This window comes from Ixodes scapularis, unplaced genomic scaffold, assembly GCF_016920785.2.
Source record: "Ixodes scapularis isolate PalLabHiFi unplaced genomic scaffold, ASM1692078v2 PGA_scaffold9__187_contigs__length_104089568, whole genome shotgun sequence".
In the NCBI taxonomy this organism is placed as follows: Eukaryota; Metazoa; Arthropoda; class Arachnida; order Ixodida; family Ixodidae; genus Ixodes; species Ixodes scapularis.
The window spans coordinates 82,720,115-82,739,774 of record NW_024609884.1 but is presented as its reverse complement, the minus strand read 5'-3'; the positions used below and the strand labels follow the sequence as shown (position 1 = coordinate 82,739,774).

Here is a 19,660-nt window from a genome sequence, read left to right as displayed (position 1 = left end):
AAGTAGTATTTTATTCATATGTTATTTTTTTATGTTCGCAGATAAAATTAAGAAAGCGAGAAACTCACAGGTGAATGAAAACTTCGGCTCGAGTTAGTTCTTTTTGCACTACTACGGACATTAGGTGTAAGAGAACATAGTGGCCATTTCGCCCGTGCAGAATTTATAATCGGCATCCCTGACCTTCATCTCCACACTTTCGTAGACGTCTTGGAGGGAACTCATATCGCCTATTTTGTACCAGGTAATACCATGGCCCATGTTATTTTGCGGAACACTACTTTTGAATTTACGCCCATTAAGATTCGAAAAGAGGCAACCAAAAGGCGGATACCACCAGCCACCACTTCTTCGTGATTTTGAGCAACTGTCTACCCTCTCGTTCTGTTTCATGACGGAAAACTTGGTTCTGTTGTGGAACGCCAGGCCGTCGTATTCAGTACCTGCGCAAACACAATGTAAAGGACTCAATGAGGGTGACCACTGTAACACTGCTAAACAGGCTGCTTAAAGTTTTACACGTTTAAAGAAACAAAAACAAAAAATTGTGAATGCTGCATTATTGGGGTCTATGCAGGTGAGTTATATACGGCCAGGGGGACATAAAGCAGGGGGATAATCGTTGCGATAAGTATGGTAATTAACTAATATTTACTATTTTACTTTTTTAGCTACTACTAAATCAGTCGACTTTAGAAATACTTTATGCACGCGTGGGAAATCCGGGGATCTGCCAAAGTTACCGTTCGTGCAGCAGGCGCGAGGCACGGCGGTGCGAAAATATGCATGAAAAGATTTACATTTGCGATTTCTAAGTTTTTAATGGAAACCATGTTTACTTTCACTAATAAAAAAGTTAATCAACAATTATTAGTTTATTTCCCGACTTATCGTGCCAATTAGTCACATGCATTGCTGGTAAATACCGCTATACTGAGAACAAGGGAACATTGCATCGACACTTGGAGGCTGGAGCAGTTAAGCGTCATAGAGGTAGGGTATTTGACAGTGTATCCACGTCCGCAACAATTTTCAATTCATCGTTTCCAATCAGAAAAGCTGTGTGTGGTCAAAGAACTCGGGATGCTTAGAATCGCAAATAGTTTGCAAATAGAACGGTAAAAGGAAGCCTTGGACTTCAAATACATTAACTGGCGCCGCTCCTACGCTTCACCATTTAGTGTTTGGCGCAAAAAGACTTTTATTGATTGATTGATTGGTTTATTGAGTGCTTGATTTATTGATTGATTGATTGACACATTTTATTTTACCTCAAATATCAACGCGGTTTGGACAAAAGGTGGTTGAAATCAAGTGTTCCACCAATACAACATATAGGCAGCACGCCTACACATTTCGCCTATAGTGACATTCCAGAAACGGAGGAAAAACGGGACGGACAAAAACAAAGCTCCAAATTAAAGCTTTGTGCTGTCCGTTACGTTTTCCCCCGCTCTTGGGTTGACAAGTCAGCATTGAACCAGCTCGCCTCCACACTAGCTTTAGTTTCGGTGACATATAGCGTTTTAGACTTTTGTACAGTCTTTCGGAAGTAACGTCGGAAGTAACGGCCGCAACTTCCGGCCACCTAGCTGATCACTTCGGACAATCCCAGAGCCCTCCTCATGCTACGGGAGAGTCTGTTTTCCGTACTCAGACATGCAGACGGCTGATCCGTGTTCTCGAAGCAAAAGTCTTGGGTAAGAAGTCGAGTATCCGAACTCCCGGCTCGTTATGTACGCTTATGCCAGGGGGACATGTTCATTCGTTGATCGCATTTTATTTTTCTCTGTCCGCATGGCTGGCATTACAGCTGATAAAAAAGCTGGACCGCTTAAAAGTAGAACATACACTCAATGCGTTGTCCGAGTGTATGTGAACTCCTTAATTTCGGTAGAGCCAATCAGGGGCCGGAGGGTGGAAATCTGTGTGTCTCTTCATTCTAAAATTATACTGATCATTACGTATACCATGCAGCCATAGAAGTTTGCGAAGCTTTGCCAAATTTTTTGTTACTCGACTTGATTATTGGTTTTACTTAGGAGGCTGCCTCTTTGGAAATGTTGCCTAGCTTAGGTGTCTCGCCGGAATCTGTGTTAGGGCCTTTTTTATTTCCCTTTTATGTATTAACGATATGATAGGTAACATTCCGGATAAAATCCGTCCTTCTCCGGATGATGTTTAATGCTATCAACAATCCTGAAGTGTGGCCAGAGGGCAGCATTTTTCATCAGTTTTTTGGCCGACTTGACAGCTCTCGTGTTCACCCTGTTAGCGAGGTAGATAGTGGAAATGGCCCAGAAGGTTAGTGTTTTCTATCAGAATGTAAGAGGCTTACGTACGAAGGCTGCCGAGTTTATGTCAAATTTGGTAGGTTCTCCGCACAATATTTTTTGTCTTTCTGAAACGTGGCTTTGCAATAGTTTACCAGACACTAATTACTTCAGTCCGAAATTCAATGTATATCGCCGAGATAGAGACTATTCTTGTACAGGGCAGAAGCTAGGCGGTGGTGTTTTGATTGCCTGTGAAGTCTCTGTTGCCTCGCATAGAAGGTTTGACCTTGAATCTTACTCGGAATGTGTATGGGTGGAAATTAATGCAAGTGACGGTTTTAATTATCTTTTGGGTACGTATTATTTTCCGCCTCTTTTTGAGGCGGAGCATTTTGAGGCAATCAGAAAACAAATTAATTTGATAAGTATCGTGTGCAAATATATGGAGACTTTAATTTACCAGGTGTTGACTGGGCACTTCAAAATGTGAATAGCAACAGCATCACAACTAACAAAGCATCTTCGTTATTATCTTTTATAAACTTCTGCGGGCTCGAACAGCACAATACGATAAAAAATAGCGTAGGAAATATTCTTGATCTTGCTCTTTCGAATATACCGATTTTAAACTTGAGTCCTGCCTTCGATCCCCTTGTACAGATCGATGTTTTTCATCCACCTTTTATTGTCCAGTTTTATCTTCCCTTCAGGTCACGAGTATCGTGTATGCCATCAAATTATTGCTTTTCGAAAGGTGATTATATGAGTGTTTATAGATCTATCGAGAATTTTGACTGGAGCAATGTTCTTGCTATGTCGGATGTCGATCGCGTTAGCGAGACGCTTACCTCAGTTACTAAAGATGCTATCGATAGCTTTGTGCCTAAAAACATAAACAAAATTTCCATCTATCCTAACTGGTTTTCGCAAGAACTTAAAGTATACCTGCGCAAAAAAGAACATTTTCAGACTCTTCAAAAATACTGGTTATACACTTTGGTACACCAAATTTAGCATATATCGTGCTTTAGCAAAAAAATTGTTCAAGCGTGATAAACGTTTTCACCTCGATAGCGTTGAGAATAGCTTGATTCGTCGACCAAAAAAGTTCTGGCAGTTTGTAAAACACCACACGCGCGATGCAAGTCGAGGCATCTGTTTACGTGATGATGTAGTGCACACACCGGCCTATCATTCGTCGCCTGATGACGTTGCAAATATTTTTGCCGATTATTTTAGCAAATGTTACACTAGCTGCCACGGGTCTTTCCAGCCTGGTGACGATAAGATGAGCTGTCATGACTTCTTGCATTCCGTACAAGTGGATCATGTCGAAATTGCGGAAGCGATAAGAAAATTAAAACCAAAGTTTTCAAGTGGTGTTGATGGTATACCGAGTTTTATAATCAAAGGATGCGGTGATTTGTTTATTCCCATTTTAAAGCACATATTTAATCTTTCGCTTAGTTCTGGGGTCTTTCCATCTCTTTGGAAGAAATCAGTTATTGTTCCGATTTTAAAGAGTGGTGATGCCTCGGTTGTTACGAATTATCGTCCTGTTTCTCTGCTCTGTGGGTTTTCTAAGGTTTTCGAGATTGTTGTACATACCCGGATGCTCTTTTATTTCCGTCAAAAATTAACACCTTTGCAGCATGGGTTCCTGAGTGGTAGGTCTGTCCAGACTAATTTGTGTACTTTTCTTGATTTTTGCGCTCCATTTGTTACAAATAGGGGGCAGGTAGACACAATATACTTTGATATGACTAAAGCTTTTGATAAGGTCAGTCACAAATTACTCTTGCATAAATTATTTTTATATGGTCTATCCCCAGAGTTATGTCAGTGGTTCCAGAGTTACCTGTCACTCCGTTTGAACTCTGTTCGCGTTGTTGATAGTTATTCCCATAGTTACTTTTCAACGTCAGGTGTTCCACAGGGGTCAATCCTGGGCCCTCTCTTGTTTTTGATATTTATAAATGATATAGTATCTTGTGTCCAGAGTTCCCAGTTGTTACTTTTTGCTGATGATATCAAGTTGTTTAGAATGATTCACTCTCCTGTGGACTGCGAGATCCTACAGCGTGATGTGTCCCTCATTTTTCAGTGGTGTGAACAAAATCTATTATTGCTTAATCCTGCAAAAACAAAGGTCCTATCCTTGTGCCGACGCCATGTGCCTTTCAGTTTTACTTATCATCTTGATATCATGCCAATTGAACGTGTACTGTGTGTGAAGGATCTTGGCGTGTACGTTGATAGTGCCTTGTCTTTTAGAAATCATGTATCTTTTGTGGTAGGAAGTTCTATGAGAGTTCTGGGAATCATATCACGTTTGTCGAAGAATTTCAGGAGGCCTCATTGTTTGTTACATCTTTACAAATATTTAGTTAGGTCACGTTTGGAATTTGCCTCGGTAATATGGAACTCAATATCTAGGGCACAGGCCTTGACCATCGAAAATGTTCAAAAAAGATTGATTCGTATTGTTTACGATAGGTACTTTGAAAGGCGCTGTTATTATGACTATGAATACATACTTAGGTCATTTTCGCTTACACTCTTGTCTGAAAGGCGAACGATTAATGATTTTGTATTTTTGCATAAGGTTGTGAATAGTGTAATTGATTCGCCATCAATGCTCAGCAAAGTTAATTTTCATGTTAAATTACGCCATACTAGACATCCCGTATGCTTTGATGTACGTTCACCTTGTTGTACTTCACCGCTTTCTCGGATTCAGACATTATACAACAGCATTGCTCCAAAGCACCTCGATTTCTGTACATCCATTTCATTGTACCGCCATCAGTTGAATAACCTTGTAATTTACTGATAACATTTTGTTTGTTTATTTGTTTTTGGGTGATGGTAATATACCAACGTGTTTCTAGGATTTAACAGGTGCACCAAAGTGAAGACCGCTGAGGTTGTTTTTGGGCACTGAAAATAAAGTCATTATTATTATTATTATTATTATTGCGCTTTGTATAAGGACGACGTTTTAGTTATTATTACAGCTACTTAATAAATCCTTTCTGCATGTGTTTAGTAAAATGAAATGAAAAGTGAAAAAAAATCATCTTAGAGAAGTCTATGTGTGATAGTCAACACGAAACCACCTTTAGTTTTAAGACACGACGTTGATGAGATTGTTTTTAAGGAGGTTAGCGAGTTTAGATATTTAGGCATTTTCTTTACAAGCACGTTGAATCCTGCTGTTTCGTGTCTGATGTGAAACAACTAGTAAAGTGGTATCGGTCATAGCGGGCCATCAACTGCTGCAGTTACAATCATTTTATTACCTTTTTTCTACGTGTGTACGAGTACTTGTATATTTTAACAAAGTAGAGATCAGAGGTCGCAACTGGCGGAATGACGCGCATCTGGTTGTGTCTTTCGAAGAGTGCCATGAGCTTTTCTTTCAGCGCAATCAGCTCTTGCTCAGACAAGGTGATAAGAAGCGCCTTTCCCGTCACCATTTAGGTACCAGTGATGAAGAGAAAACTAGGCTAAAAGTCTCCGCGTTTACCCATCAGCAAATGCAGCAAGGTGGCAAGTCCCTGCATTTGAATCCCTTGCAGTGTAACTTGAACTAAACGAAATTGCTTCATAACAAAGCCCTGGCTCCTCGTACAATTATCTTTGGTTACATTTAAACACATTAAATTAAGGATTCCCCCTCCTCTACATTTAGAAATTGGGCCCTCGGCTGCAGCCTGCTTAGCTCCCTTCCTTAACCCAGCACTGACAGACGCGGTTCACGCTAGTATTACTAAAGCTCACACCATGGATCCTAACTAAGCCATTCAGGTAAGGTGTTAAATTTTTAATTTGTATCTAACCTCACGCACAACGTCTTTCTAAAGTTCCAGCACCAAACGAATAACGCAGCACTGCAGACGATGCGAGAGGCATGATGAAAATGTCGACATTTACCATTAGGGCTCCAGTAACCATCGTAGGTCAGCATGTAGCCGTCGCTTTGGGAACCGACTTGAAATTTACCGTAGCTTACAATAATTTTTTCTTTATTCTGCTTTGTCAGTTCGATTCTGAGAACTTGTCCGTTATTTGGATGGGTCGTGAGGGCATGAATATTTTCATTCCCTTTAGTGAGAAGTAAAAAATACGTTTACGAATAAAACACCAACACACCCTCCAAGATAAAACTATACTTCGTTTCAGCTTCGGTCCAGACGCAGCCGATGTCCAGAACAGGGCTTGCACTGCACGAGCGCGCGTGCTTGGCAGGGATGCTGAAAGCCCGGAGCTCGCGCTGGTAGCTTTGGCTGCGTCTGGACCGAAGCTGAAACGAAGTATAGCTCAAAACTCTTCTTGCCATGGATTACTTTATGACTGATGCAAGGCCTAAGCTCGCTTGTAACATAAGCTGCAGAAATCAGCATAAAATTTCTAACCGGAAATCACCGCTAACTTTACTGGCCTGGCGTCAGTAAAGTTAATAAAGCTGCAGGAATCAGCATCTCGTTTTGAGTCTAAAAGCCCGCAATCGTTGGCAAAGTCTCGCTGACTTTATTGACTTTACTGACCTGGCATTGACTACAATCACAGATCAAACCAATTTATAGAAAGTTCATTCGGAAGAAAAAAATATTTTACTAAAAGTAGAGCGATTAACCTGTTTCTTCAATGCACGATACTTCACATATAATGATACGCTCCTAAAGCAGTGAGAGCATATAATAGTTCTATAATCATTGTTCTATAATTGTTTGTGCTCATGATCAAGATGAAAATTCTCGTAAAATACGATTCTACGTTTGCTATTTTCTGTTTAATTCAAAAACCTGTTTTTTTATTTTTTTTTTTGTTAACGCAATATGTTTTTAAGACTTTTTTTTTGTTTTGTTTGGGGGTGACTGTAGAGAAACATGTAACGTAACTGACAGATACGACGGGACGGACGTTATATGTTCCAAGCTAAATTCAGCGGGAAGGTTTACCACATCGCGTGTTACCATGTGACGTGATGTCACGATGGCACCTGACACCTTGAAACATGTGGATGTAACCTCCGTTCACAGGAGTTTGCCGGGATTCTAGGCATGTTTTCGTTATCATCTGCTGGTGGCATTTTCGAAGAAGCAAATACACAATGATTGATATAACTTGCCTATCCAGTACGAAGATACGCCTCCGTAAAATCCTTCCTCATATTCTTTTTCGGATTTCTCGAATTTGTCTTCATCCTCTTCGTCCCAAGACCGACGTTGGATTATCTGGAATCGGATTGAAAAGTAAGCGCGAAAGTAAGCTTGCTTCCGGCTTCTTTATGCTTAGTAAAATGTATTTTTGATATTTAAGTTAAAAACCATCCGCTTCTCGCCCGCCCGATTCGGGGAAGCACACAGACACGTTGAAGTCGTCTGGCAATGACGGTCTTCGGTTCTGGGGCACTTACCTTGACGCTTAAATATATATTCGAGCGGCATATCCCGGGTCGGTTGGACACCGTCAGTGGAGGCGACTCAAAGTTCATAGTTTAGTCAGCACTCTGGTTGTAGTCGTGTCTAATACCCGGGCCACACGGGCAAATCGAATGCCATTTACAACGAATGACATTTGCGTGATCGGCGAATCAGCTCGCAATCTTTCGCGCGTGGAATGCGCTACGCCCGGAGTGTCGCGCGCTGATTGGCCGTCCGCTCAAATGTCATTCGTTGTAAAGGGCATTCAAGTTGCCCGTATGACACAGGCATTACCCCTTCGTAAAATTAGAAGCTCGCAGTCACCTTGGTTTACGCCATCATTGAAACAATTACTGAACAAGGAAAAGAGTCTTTTTCGACGGGCCAAGCTATCTATGACCAAAGAAGGGTGCATGGACAGCTTATCGTCGTGCAGAAGAAGAGTACGCGCGTGTTTTGACCGTCGCCAAAATTGCGTTTTTTAATCAAACCCTCCCATCGCTACTGGAAACCAATCTACCCAAAGTTTGGCACGTGGTGAACGGAAATGAAAAGAAACTGATTGAGCTTACTACTGAAAGCGAACTGGTCGTTCCTAGGGAGAGTTGTGTGTTGTTTTAAACTCTGTATTTTTATTGTCCTTTGTTAACATTACACCGGCTGTAATTTCCGATATTCCGGTTCATGATTTCTTCCCGATGAATCCAATAGTTATTGACTGGGCAGGTATATGCAAATTAACCAGAAATATGAAGCTTGCCTCTTCTCCAGGTGCAAACGGCATTAATCCCAAATTTTCGAACAACATCGAAGTGTATTCTTCTATAATATTATCAAAGATTTGTGTACAGTCATTGGAATCTGTACGCTCCCGAACGACTAGAAGGTGGGGAAGGTGGTTCCTCTGCACGAGTCAGGTAACACCTATTGTCTCAACAAATTTAGACCAATTTCACTAACAAGCATACCGTGCAAACTCATGGAACATGAAAATAATTAAAATAATTCCTGGAGAAGGGGAACAACAGGGACAAAGGACAAACACAAATCTCCAAACACAGCTAGGTGACTGGTGCGCGACCGAAAAAATCCGCCTGGTCCGGGTATGGAATCCGGGACCTCTCTATTACAAGTGGAGCGCTCTACCAACTGAGCTAACCAGGGGTTAGACGTCAGTAGAGGAACAGGTTTTATCAGCCGCCACCAGTCTAACACCAACAAGGTTGAAGCTTGCAATTTAAGGTTACGATTATAATGCAATTAAATGCAAAGGTGCAAGCGAGCTGGACAAGAATGATGAAAATAATTAAAATAATCCCTGGAGAAGGGGAATAAGAGTGACGAAGGACAAACACAAATCTCCAAACACAGCTACGTGACTGGCGCGCCCGAAAAAATCCGCCTGGTCCGGGTATGGAATCCGGGACCTCTCTATTACAAGTGGAGCGCTTTACCAACTGAGCTAACCAGGGGTTAGACGTCAGTAGAGCGAACAGGTTTTATCAGCCGCCACCAGTCTAACACCAACAAGGTTGAAGCTTGCAATTTAAGGTTACGATTATAATGCAATTAAATGCAAAGGTGCAAGCGAGCTGGACAAGAATGATGAAAATAATTAAAATAATCCCTGGAGAAGGGGAATAAGAGTGACGAAGGACAAACACAAATCTCCAAACACAGCTACGTGACTGGTGCGCGACCGAAAAAATCCGCCTGGTCCGGGTATGGAATCCGGGACCTCTCTATTACAAGTGGAGCGCTCTACCTACTGAGCTAACCAGGGGTTAGACGTCAGTAGAGCGAACAGGTTTTATCAGCCGCCACCAGTCTAACACCAACAAGGTTGAAGCTTGCAATTTAAGGTTACGATTATAATGCAATTAAATGCAAAGGTGCAAGCGAGCTAGACAAGAATGATGAAAATAATTAAAATAATCCCTGGAGAAGGGGAATAAGAGTGACGAAGGACAAACACAAATCTCCAAACACAGCTACGTGACTGGTGCGCGACCGAAAAAATCCGCCTGGTCCGGGTATGGAATCCGGGACCTCTCTATTACAAGTGGAGCGCTCTACCAACTGAGCTAACCAGGGGTTAGACGTCAGTAGAGGAACAGGTTTTATCAGCCGCCACCAGTCTAACACCAACAAGGTTGAAGCTTGCAATTTAAGGTTACGATTTTAATGCAATTAAATGCAAAGGTGCAAGCGAGCTGGACAAGAATGATGAAAATAATTAAAATAATCCCTGGAGAAGGGGAATAAGAGTGACGAAGGACAAACACAAATCTCCAAACACAGCTACGTGACTGGCGCGCCCGAAAAAATCCGCCTGGTCCGGGTATGGAATCCGGGACCTCTCTATTACAAGTGGAGCGCTTTACCAACTGAGCTAACCAGGGGTTAGACGTCAGTAGAGCGAACAGGTTTTATCAGCCGCCACCAGTCTAACACCAACAAGGTTGAAGCTTGCAATTTAAGGTTACGATTATAATGCAATTAAATGCAAAGGTGCAAGCGAGCTGGACAAGAATGATGAAAATAATTAAAATAATCCCTGGAGAAGGGGAATAAGAGTGACGAAGGACAAACACAAATCTCCAAACACAGCTACGTGACTGGTGCGCGACCGAAAAAATCCGCCTGGTCCGGGTATGGAATCCGGGACCTCTCTATTACAAGTGGAGCGCTCTACCAACTGAGCTAACCAGGGGTTAGACGTCAGTAGAGGAACAGGTTTTATCAGCCGCCACCAGTCTAACACCAACAAGGTTGAAGCTTGCAATTTAAGGTTACGATTATAATGCAATTAAATGCAAAGGTGCAAGCGAGCTGGACAAGAATGATGAAAATAATTAAAATAATTCCTGGAGAAGGGGAACAACAGGGACAAAGGACAAACACAAATCTCCAAACACAGCTACTTGACTGGTGCGCGACCGAAAAAATCCGCCTGGTCCGGGTATGGAATCCGGGACCTCTCTATTACAAGTGGAGCGCTTTACCAACTGAGCTAACCAGGGGCTAGACGTCAGTAGAGCGAACAGGTTTTATCAGCCGCCACCAGTCTAACACCAACAAGGTTGAAGCTTGCAATTTAAGGTTACGATTATAATGCAATTAAATGCAAAGGTACAAGCGAGCTGGACAAGAATGATGAAAATAATTAAAATAATTCCTGGAGAAGGGGAACAACAGGGACAAAGGACAAACACAAATCTCCAAACACAGCTACGTGACTGGTGCGCGACCGAAAAAATCCGCCTGGTCCGGGTATGGAATCCGGGACCTCTCTATTACAAGTGGAGCGCTCTACCAACTGAGCTAACCAGGGGCTAGACGTAAGTAGAGCGAACAGGGTTTATCAGCCGCCACCAGTCTAACACCAACAAGGTTGAAGCTTGCAATTTAAGGTTACGATTATAATGCAATTAAATGCAAAGGTGCAAGCGAGCTGGACAAGAATGATGAAAATAATTAAAATAATCCCTGGAGAAGGGGAATAAGAGTGACGAAGGACAAACACAAATCTCCAAACACAGCTACGTGACTGGTGCGCGACCGAAAAAATCCGCCTGGTCCGGGTATGGAATCCGGGACCTCTCTATTACAAGTGGAGCGCTCTACCAACTGAGCTAACCAGGGGCTAGACGTCAGTAGAGGAACAGGTTTTATCAGCCGCCACCAGTCTAACACCAACAAGGTTGAAGCTTGCAATTTAAGGTTACGATTATAATGCAATTAAATGCAAAGGTGCAAGCGAGCTGGACAAGAATGATGAAAATAATTAAAATAATTCCTGGAGAAGGGGAACAACAGGGACAAAGGACAAACACAAACCTCCAAACACAGCTACTTGACTGGTGCGCGACCGAAAAAATCCGCCTGGTCCGGGTATGGAATCCGGGACCTCTCTATTACAAGTGGAGCGCTCTACCAACTGAGCTAACCAGGGGTTAGACGTCAGTAGAGCGAACAGGTTTTATCAGCCGCCACCAGTCTAACACCAACAAGGTTGAAGCTTGCAATTTAAGGTTACGATTATAATGCAATTAAATGCAAAGGTACAAGCGAGCTGGACAAGAATGATGAAAATAATTAAAATAATCCCTGGAGAAGGGGAATAAGAGTGACGAAGGACAAACACAAATCTCCAAACACAGCTACGTGACTGGTGCGCGACCGAAAAAATCCGCCTGGTCCGGGTATGGAATCCGGGACCTCTCTATTACAAGTGGAGCGCTCTACCAACTGAGCTAACCAGGGGTTAGACGTCAGTAGAGGAACAGGTTTTATCAGCCGCCACCAGTCTAACACCAACAAGGTTGAAGCTTGCAATTTAAGGTTACGATTATAATGCAATTAAATGCAAAGGTGCAAGCGAGCTGGACAAGAATGATGAAAATAATTAAAATAATTCCTGGAGAAGGGGAACAACAGGGACAAAGGACAAACACAAATCTCCAAACACAGCTACTTGACTGGTGCGCGACCGAAAAAATCCGCCTGGTCCGGGTATGGAATCCGGGACCTCTCTATTACAAGTGGAGCGCTCTACCAACTGAGCTAACCAGGGGTTAGACGTCAGTAGAGCGAACAGGTTTTATCAGCCGCCACCAGTCTAACACCAACAAGGTTGAAGCTTGCAATTTAAGGTTACGATTATAATGCAATTAAATGCAAAGGTGCAAGCGAGCTGGACAAGAATGATGAAAATAATTAAAATAATCCCTGGAGAAGGGGAATAAGAGTGACGAAGGACAAACACAAATCTCCAAACACAGCTACGTGACTGGTGCGCGACCGAAAAAATCCGCCTGGTCCGGGTATGGAATCCGGGACCTCTCTATTACAAGTGGAGCGCTCTACCAACTGAGCTAACCAGGGGCTAGACGTAAGTAGAGCGAACAGGTTTTATCAGCCGCCACCAGTCTAACACCAACAAGGTTGAAGCTTGCAATTTAAGGTTACGATTATAATGCAATTAAATGCAAAGGTACAAGCGAGCTGGACAAGAATGATGAAAATAATTAAAATAATTCCTGGAGAAGGGGAACAACAGGGACAAAGGACAAACACAAATCTCCAAACACAGCTACGTGACTGGTGCGCGACCGAAAAAATCCGCCTGGTCCGGGTATGGAATCCGGGACCTCTCTATTACAAGTGGAGCGCTTTACCAACTGAGCTAACCAGGGGCTAGACGTCAGTAGAGCGAACAGGTTTTATCAGCCGCCACCAGTCTAACACCAACAAGGTTGAAGCTTGCAATTTAAGGTTACGATTATAATGCAATTAAATGCAAAGGTGCAAGCGAGCTGGACAAGAATGATGAAAATAATTAAAATAATCCCTGGAGAAGGGGAATAAGAGTGACGAAGGACAAACACAAATCTCCAAACACAGCTACGTGACTGGTGCGCGACCGAAAAAATCCGCCTGGTCCGGGTATGGAATCCGGGACCTCTCTATTACAAGTGGAGCGCTTTACCAACTGAGCTAACCAGGGGTTAGACGTCAGTAGAGCGAACAGGTTTTATCAGCCGCCACCAGTCTAACACCAACAAGGTTGAAGCTTGCAATTTAAGGTTACGATTATAATGCAATTAAATGCAAAGGTGCAAGCGAGCTGGACAAGAATGATGAAAATAATTAAAATAATTCCTGGAGAAGGGGAACAACAGGGACAAAGGACAAACACAAATCTCCAAACACAGCTACGTGACTGGTGCGCGACCGAAAAAATCCGCCTGGTCCGGGTATGGAATCCGGGACCTCTCTATTACAAGTGGAGCGCTCTACCAACTGAGCTAACCAGGGGCTAGACGTAAGTAGAGCGAACAGGTTTTATCAGCCGCCACCAGTCTAACACCAACAAGGTTGAAGCTTGCAATTTAAGGTTACGATTATAATGCAATTAAATGCAAAGGTGCAAGCGAGCTGGACAAGAATGATGAAAATAATTAAAATAATCCCTGGAGAAGGGGAATAAGAGTGACGAAGGACAAACACAAATCTCCAAACACAGCTACGTGACTGGTGCGCGACCGAAAAAATCCGCCTGGTCCGGGTATGGAATCCGGGACCTCTCTATTACAAGTGGAGCGCTTTACCAACTGAGCTAACCAGGGGTTAGACGTCAGTAGAGCGAACAGGTTTTATCAGCCGCCACCAGTCTAACACCAACAAGGTTGAAGCTTGCAATTTAAGGTTACGATTATAATGCAATTAAATGCAAAGGTGCAAGCGAGCTGGACAAGAATGATGAAAATAATTAAAATAATCCCTGGAGAAGGGGAATAAGAGTGACGAAGGACAAACACAAATCTCCAAACACAGCTACGTGACTGGTGCGCGACCGAAAAAATCCGCCTGGTCCGGGTATGGAATCCGGGACCTCTCTATTACAAGTGGAGCGCTTTACCAACTGAGCTAACCAGGGGTTAGACGTCAGTAGAGCGAACAGGTTTTATCAGCCGCCACCAGTCTAACACCAACAAGGTTGAAGCTTGCAATTTAAGGTTACGATTATAATGCAATTAAATGCAAAGGTGCAAGCGAGCTGGACAAGAATGATGAAAATAATTAAAATAATCCCTGGAGAAGGGGAATAAGAGTGACGAAGGACAAACACAAATCTCCAAACACAGCTACGTGACTGGTGCGCGACCGAAAAAATACGCCTGGTCCGGGTATGGAATCCGGGACCTCTCTATTACAAGTGGAGCGCTTTACCAACTGAGCTAACCAGGGGCTAGACGTCAGTAGAGCGAACAGGTTTTATCAGCCGCCACCAGTCTAACACCAACAAGGTTGAAGCTTGCAATTTAAGGTTACGATTATAATGCAATTAAATGCAAAGGTAAGAGCGAGCTGGACAAGAATGATGAAAATAATTAAAATAATCCCTGGAGAAGGGGAATAAGAGTGACGAAGGACAAACACAAATCTCCAAACACAGCTACGTGACTGGTGCGCGACCGAAAAAATCCGCCTGGTCCGGGTATGGAATCCGGGGCCTCTCTATTACAAGTGGAGCGCTTTACCAACTGAGCTAACCAGGGGTTAGACGTCAGTAGAGCGAACAGGTTTTATTAGCTGCCACCAGTCTAACACCAACAAGGTTGAAGCTTGCAATTTAAGGTTACGATTATAATGCAATTAAATGCAAAGGTGCAAGCGAGCTGGACAAGAATGATGAAAATAATTAAAATAATCCCTGGAGAAGGGGAATAAGAGTGACGAAGGACAAACACAAATCTCCAAACACAGCTACGTGACTGGTGCGTGACCGAAAAAATCCGCCTGGTCCGGGTATGGAATCCGGGACCTCTCTATTACAAGTGGAGCGCTCTACCAACTGAGCTAACCAGGGGCTAGACGTCAGTAGAGCGAACAGGTTTTATCAGCCGCCACCAGTCTAACACCAACAAGGTTGAAGCTTGCAATTTAAGGTTACGATTATAATGCAATTAAATGCAAAGGTGCAAGCGAGCTGGACAAGAATGATAAAAATAATTAAAATAATTCCTGGAGAAGGGGAACAACAGGGACAAAGGACAAACACAAATCTCCAAACACAGCTACGTGACTGGTGCGCGACCGAAAAAATCCGCCTGGTCCGGGTATGGAATCCGGGACCTCTCTATAACAAGTGGAGCGCTCTACCAACTGAGCTAACCAGGGGCTAGACGTCAGTAGAGCGAACAGGTTTTATCAGCCGCCACCAGTCTAACACCAACAAGGTTGAAGCTTGCAATTTAAGGTTACGATTATAATGCAATTAAATGCAAAGGTGCAAGCGAGCTGGACAAGAATGATGAAAATAATTAAAATAATCCCTGGAGAAGGGGAATAAGAGTGACGAAGGACAAACACAAATCTCCAAACACAGCTACGTGACTGGTGCGTGACCGAAAAAATCCGCCTGGTCCGGGTATGGAATCCGGGACCTCTCTATTACAAGTGGAGCGCTCTACCAACTGAGCTAACCAGGGGCTAGACGTCAGTAGAGCGAACAGGTTTTATTAGCTGCCACCAGTCTAACACCAACAAGGTTGAAGCTTGCAATTTAAGGTTACGATTATAATGCAATTAAATGCAAAGGTGGAAGCGAGCTGGACAAGAATGATGAAAATAATTAAAATAATCCCTGAAGAAGGGGAATAAGAGTGACGAAGGACAAACACAAATCTCCAAACACAGCTACGTGACTGGTGCGCGACCGAAAAAATCCGCCTGGTCCGGGTATGGAATCCGGGACCTCTCTATTACAAGTGGAGCGCTCTACCAACTGAGCTAACCAGGGGCTAGACGTCAGTAGAGCGAACAGGTTTTATCAGCCGCCACCAGTCTAACACCAACAAGGTTGAAGCTTGCAATTTAAGGTTACGATTATAATGCAATTAAATGCAAAGGTGCAAGCGAGCTGGACAAGAATGATGAAAATAATTAAAATAATCCCTGGAGAAGGGGAATAAGAGTGACGAAGGACAAACACAAATCTCCAAACACAGCTACGTGACTGGTGCGCGACCGAAAAAATCCGCCTGGTCCGGGTATGGAATCCGGGACCTCTCTATTACAAGTGGAGCGCTCTACCAACTGAGCTAACCAGGGGCTAGACGTCAGTAGAGCAAACAGGTTTTATTAGCTGCCACCAGTCTAACACCAACAAGGTTGAAGCTTGCAATTTAAGGTTACGATTATAATGCAATTAAATGCAAAGGTGCAAGCGAGCTGGACAAGAATGATGAAAATAATTAAAATAATCCCTGGAGAAGGGGAATAAGAGTGACGAAGGACAAACACAAATCTCCAAACACAGCTACGTGACTGGTGCGCGACCGAAAAAATCCGCCTGGTCCGGGTATGGAATCCGGGGCCTCTCTATTACAAGTGGAGCGCTTTACCAACTGAGCTAACCAGGGGCTAGACGTCAGTAGAGCGAACAGGTTTTATCAGCCGCCACCAGTCTAACACCAACAAGGTTGAAGCTTGCAATTTAAGGTTACGATTATAATGCAATTAAATGCAAAGGTGCAAGCGAGTTGGACAAGAATGATGAAAATAATTAAAATAATCCCTGGAGAAGGGGAATAAGAGTGACGAAGGACAAACACAAATCTCCAAACACAGCTACGTGACTGGTGCGCGACCGAAAAAATCCGCCTGGTCCGGGTATGGAATCCGGGACCTCTCTATTACAAGTGGAGCGCTCTACCAACTGAGCTAACCAGGGGCTAGACGTCAGTAGAGCGAACAGGTTTTATCAGCCGCCACCAGTCTAACACCAACAAGGTTGAAGCTTGCAATTTAAGGTTACGATTATAATGCAATTAAATGCAAAGGTGCAAGCGAGCTGGACAAGAATGATGAAAATAATTAAAATAATCCCTGGAGAAGGGGAATAAGAGTGACGAAGGACAAACACAAATCTCCAAACACAGCTACGTGACTGGTGCGCGACCGAAAAAATCCGCCTGGTCCGGGTATGGAATCCGGGACCTCTCTATTACAAGTGGAGCGCTTTACCAACTGAGCTAACCAGGGGCTAGACGTCAGTAGAGCGAACAGGTTTTATCAGCCGCCACCAGTCTAACACCAACAAGGTTGAAGCTTGCAATTTAAGGTTACGATTATAATGCAATTAAATGCAAAGGTGCAAGCGAGCTGGACAAGAATGATGAAAATAATTAAAATAATCCCTGGAGAAGGGGAATAAGAGTGACGAAGGACAAACACAAATCTCCAAACACAGCTACGTGACTGGTGCGCGACCGAAAAAATCCGCCTGGTCCGGGTATGGAATCCGGGACCTCTCTATTACAAGTGGAGCGCTCTACCAACTGAGCTAACCAGGGGCTAGACGTCTGTAGAGCGAACAGGTTTTATCAGCCGCCACCAGTCTAACACCAACAAGGTTGAAGCTTGCAATTTAAGGTTACGATTATAATGCAATTAAATGCAAAGGTGCAAGCGAGCTGGACAAGAATGATGAAAATAATTAAAATAATCCCTGGAGAAGGGGAATAAGAGTGACGAAGGACAAACACAAATCTCCAAACACAGCTACGTGACTGGTGCGCGACCGAAAAAATCCGCCTGGTCCGGGTATGGAATCCGGGACCTCTCTATTACAAGTGGAGCGCTCTACCAACTGAGCTAACCAGGGGCTAGACGTCAGTAGAGCGAACAGGTTTTATTAGCTGCCACCAGTCTAACACCAACAAGGTTGAAGCTTGCAATTTAAGGTTACGATTATAATGCAATTAAATGCAAAGGTGCAAGCGAGCTGGACAAGAATGATGAAAATAATTAAAATAATCCCTGGAGAAGGGGAATAAGAGTGACGAAGGACAAACACAAATCTCCAAACACAGCTACGTGACTGGTGCGCGACCGAAAAAATCCGCCTGGTCCGGGTATGGAATCCGGGACCTCTCTATTACAAGTGGAGCGCTCTACCAACTGAGCTAACCAGGGGCTAGACGTCAGTAGAGCGAACAGGTTTTATTAGCTGCCACCAGTCTAACACCAACAAGGTTGAAGCTTGCAATTTAAGGTTACGATTATAATGCAATTAAATGCAAAGGTGCAAGCGAGCTGGACAAGAATGATGAAAATAATTAAAATAATCCCTGGAGAAGGGGAATAAGAGTGACGAAGGACAAACACAAATCTCCAAACACAGCTACGTGACTGGTGCGCGACCGAAAAAATCCGCCTGGTCCGGGTATGGAATCCGGGACCTCTCTATTACAAGTGGAGCGCTCTACCAACTGAGCTAACCAGGGGCTAGACGTCAGTAGAGCGAACAGGTTTTATCAGCCGCCACCAGTCTAACACCAACAAGGTTGAAGCTTGCAATTTAAGGTTACGATTATAATGCTATTAAATGCAAAGGTGCAAGCGAGCTGGACAAGAATGATGAAAATAGTTAAAATAATCCCTGGAGAAGGGGAATAAGAGTGACGAAGGACAAACACAAATCTCCAAACACAGCTACGTGACTGGTGCGCGACCGAAAAAATCCGCCTGGTCCGGGTATGGAATCCGGGACCTCTCTATTACAAGTGGAGCGCTCTACCAACTGAGCTAACCAGGGGCTAGACGTCAGTAGAGCGAACAGGTTTTATCAGCCGCCACCAGTCTAACACCAACAAGGTTGAAGCTTGCAATTTAAGGTTACGATTATAATGCAATTAAATGCAAAGGTGCAAGCGAGCTGGACAAGAATGATGAAAATAATTAAAATAATCCCTGGAGAAGGGGAATAAGAGTGACGAAGGACAAACACAAATCTCCAAACACAGCTACGTGACTGGTGCGCGACCGAAAAAATCCGCCTGGTCCGGGTATGGAATCCGGGACCTCTCTATTACAAGTGGAGCGCTCTACCAACTGAGCTAACCAGGGGCTAGACGTCAGTAGAGCGAACAGGTTTTATCAGCCGCCACCAGTCTAACACCAACAAGGTTGAAGCTTGCAATTTAAGGTTACGATTATAATGCAATTAAATGCAAAGGTGCAAGCGAGCTGGACAAGAATGATGAAAATAATTAAAATAATCCCTGGAGAAGGGGAATAAGAGTGACGAAGGACAAACACAAATCTCCAAACACAGCTACGTGACTGGTGCGCGACCGAAAAAATCCGCCTGGTCCGGGTATGGAATCCGGGACCTCTCTATTACAAGTGGAGCGCTCTACCAACTGAGCTAACCAGGGGCTAGACGTCAGTAGAGCGAACAGGTTTTATTAGCTGCCACCAGTCTAACACCAACAAGGTTGAAGCTTGCAATTTAAGGTTACGATTATAATGCAATTAAATGCAAAGGTGCAAGCGAGCTGGACAAGAATGATGAAAATAGTTAAAATAATCCCTGGAGAAGGGGAATAAGAGTGACGAAGGACAAACACAAATCTCCAAACACAGCTACGTGACTGGTGCGCG

At 43.5% G+C, this 19,660-nt stretch overlaps 1 protein-coding gene across 1 annotated transcript in view; it reads right to left on the bottom strand.

Annotated features, from left to right (window-relative positions):
- Window positions 1-120: 120 nt before the first annotated feature.
- LOC115315266 (angiopoietin-related protein 7-like) overlaps window positions 121-19,660 on the bottom strand; it is a 101,531-nt gene continuing 81,991 nt past the window's right edge. The window contains exons 3-5 of the mRNA XM_040220360.1: window positions 7,411-7,516; window positions 6,213-6,383; window positions 121-443 (exon numbers count right to left, since the gene is read on the bottom strand). Of these exons, the coding sequence (XP_040076294.1) occupies window positions 121-443; window positions 6,213-6,383; window positions 7,411-7,516 (600 nt within the window). The remainder of the gene's footprint in view (window positions 444-6,212; window positions 6,384-7,410; window positions 7,517-19,660) is intronic.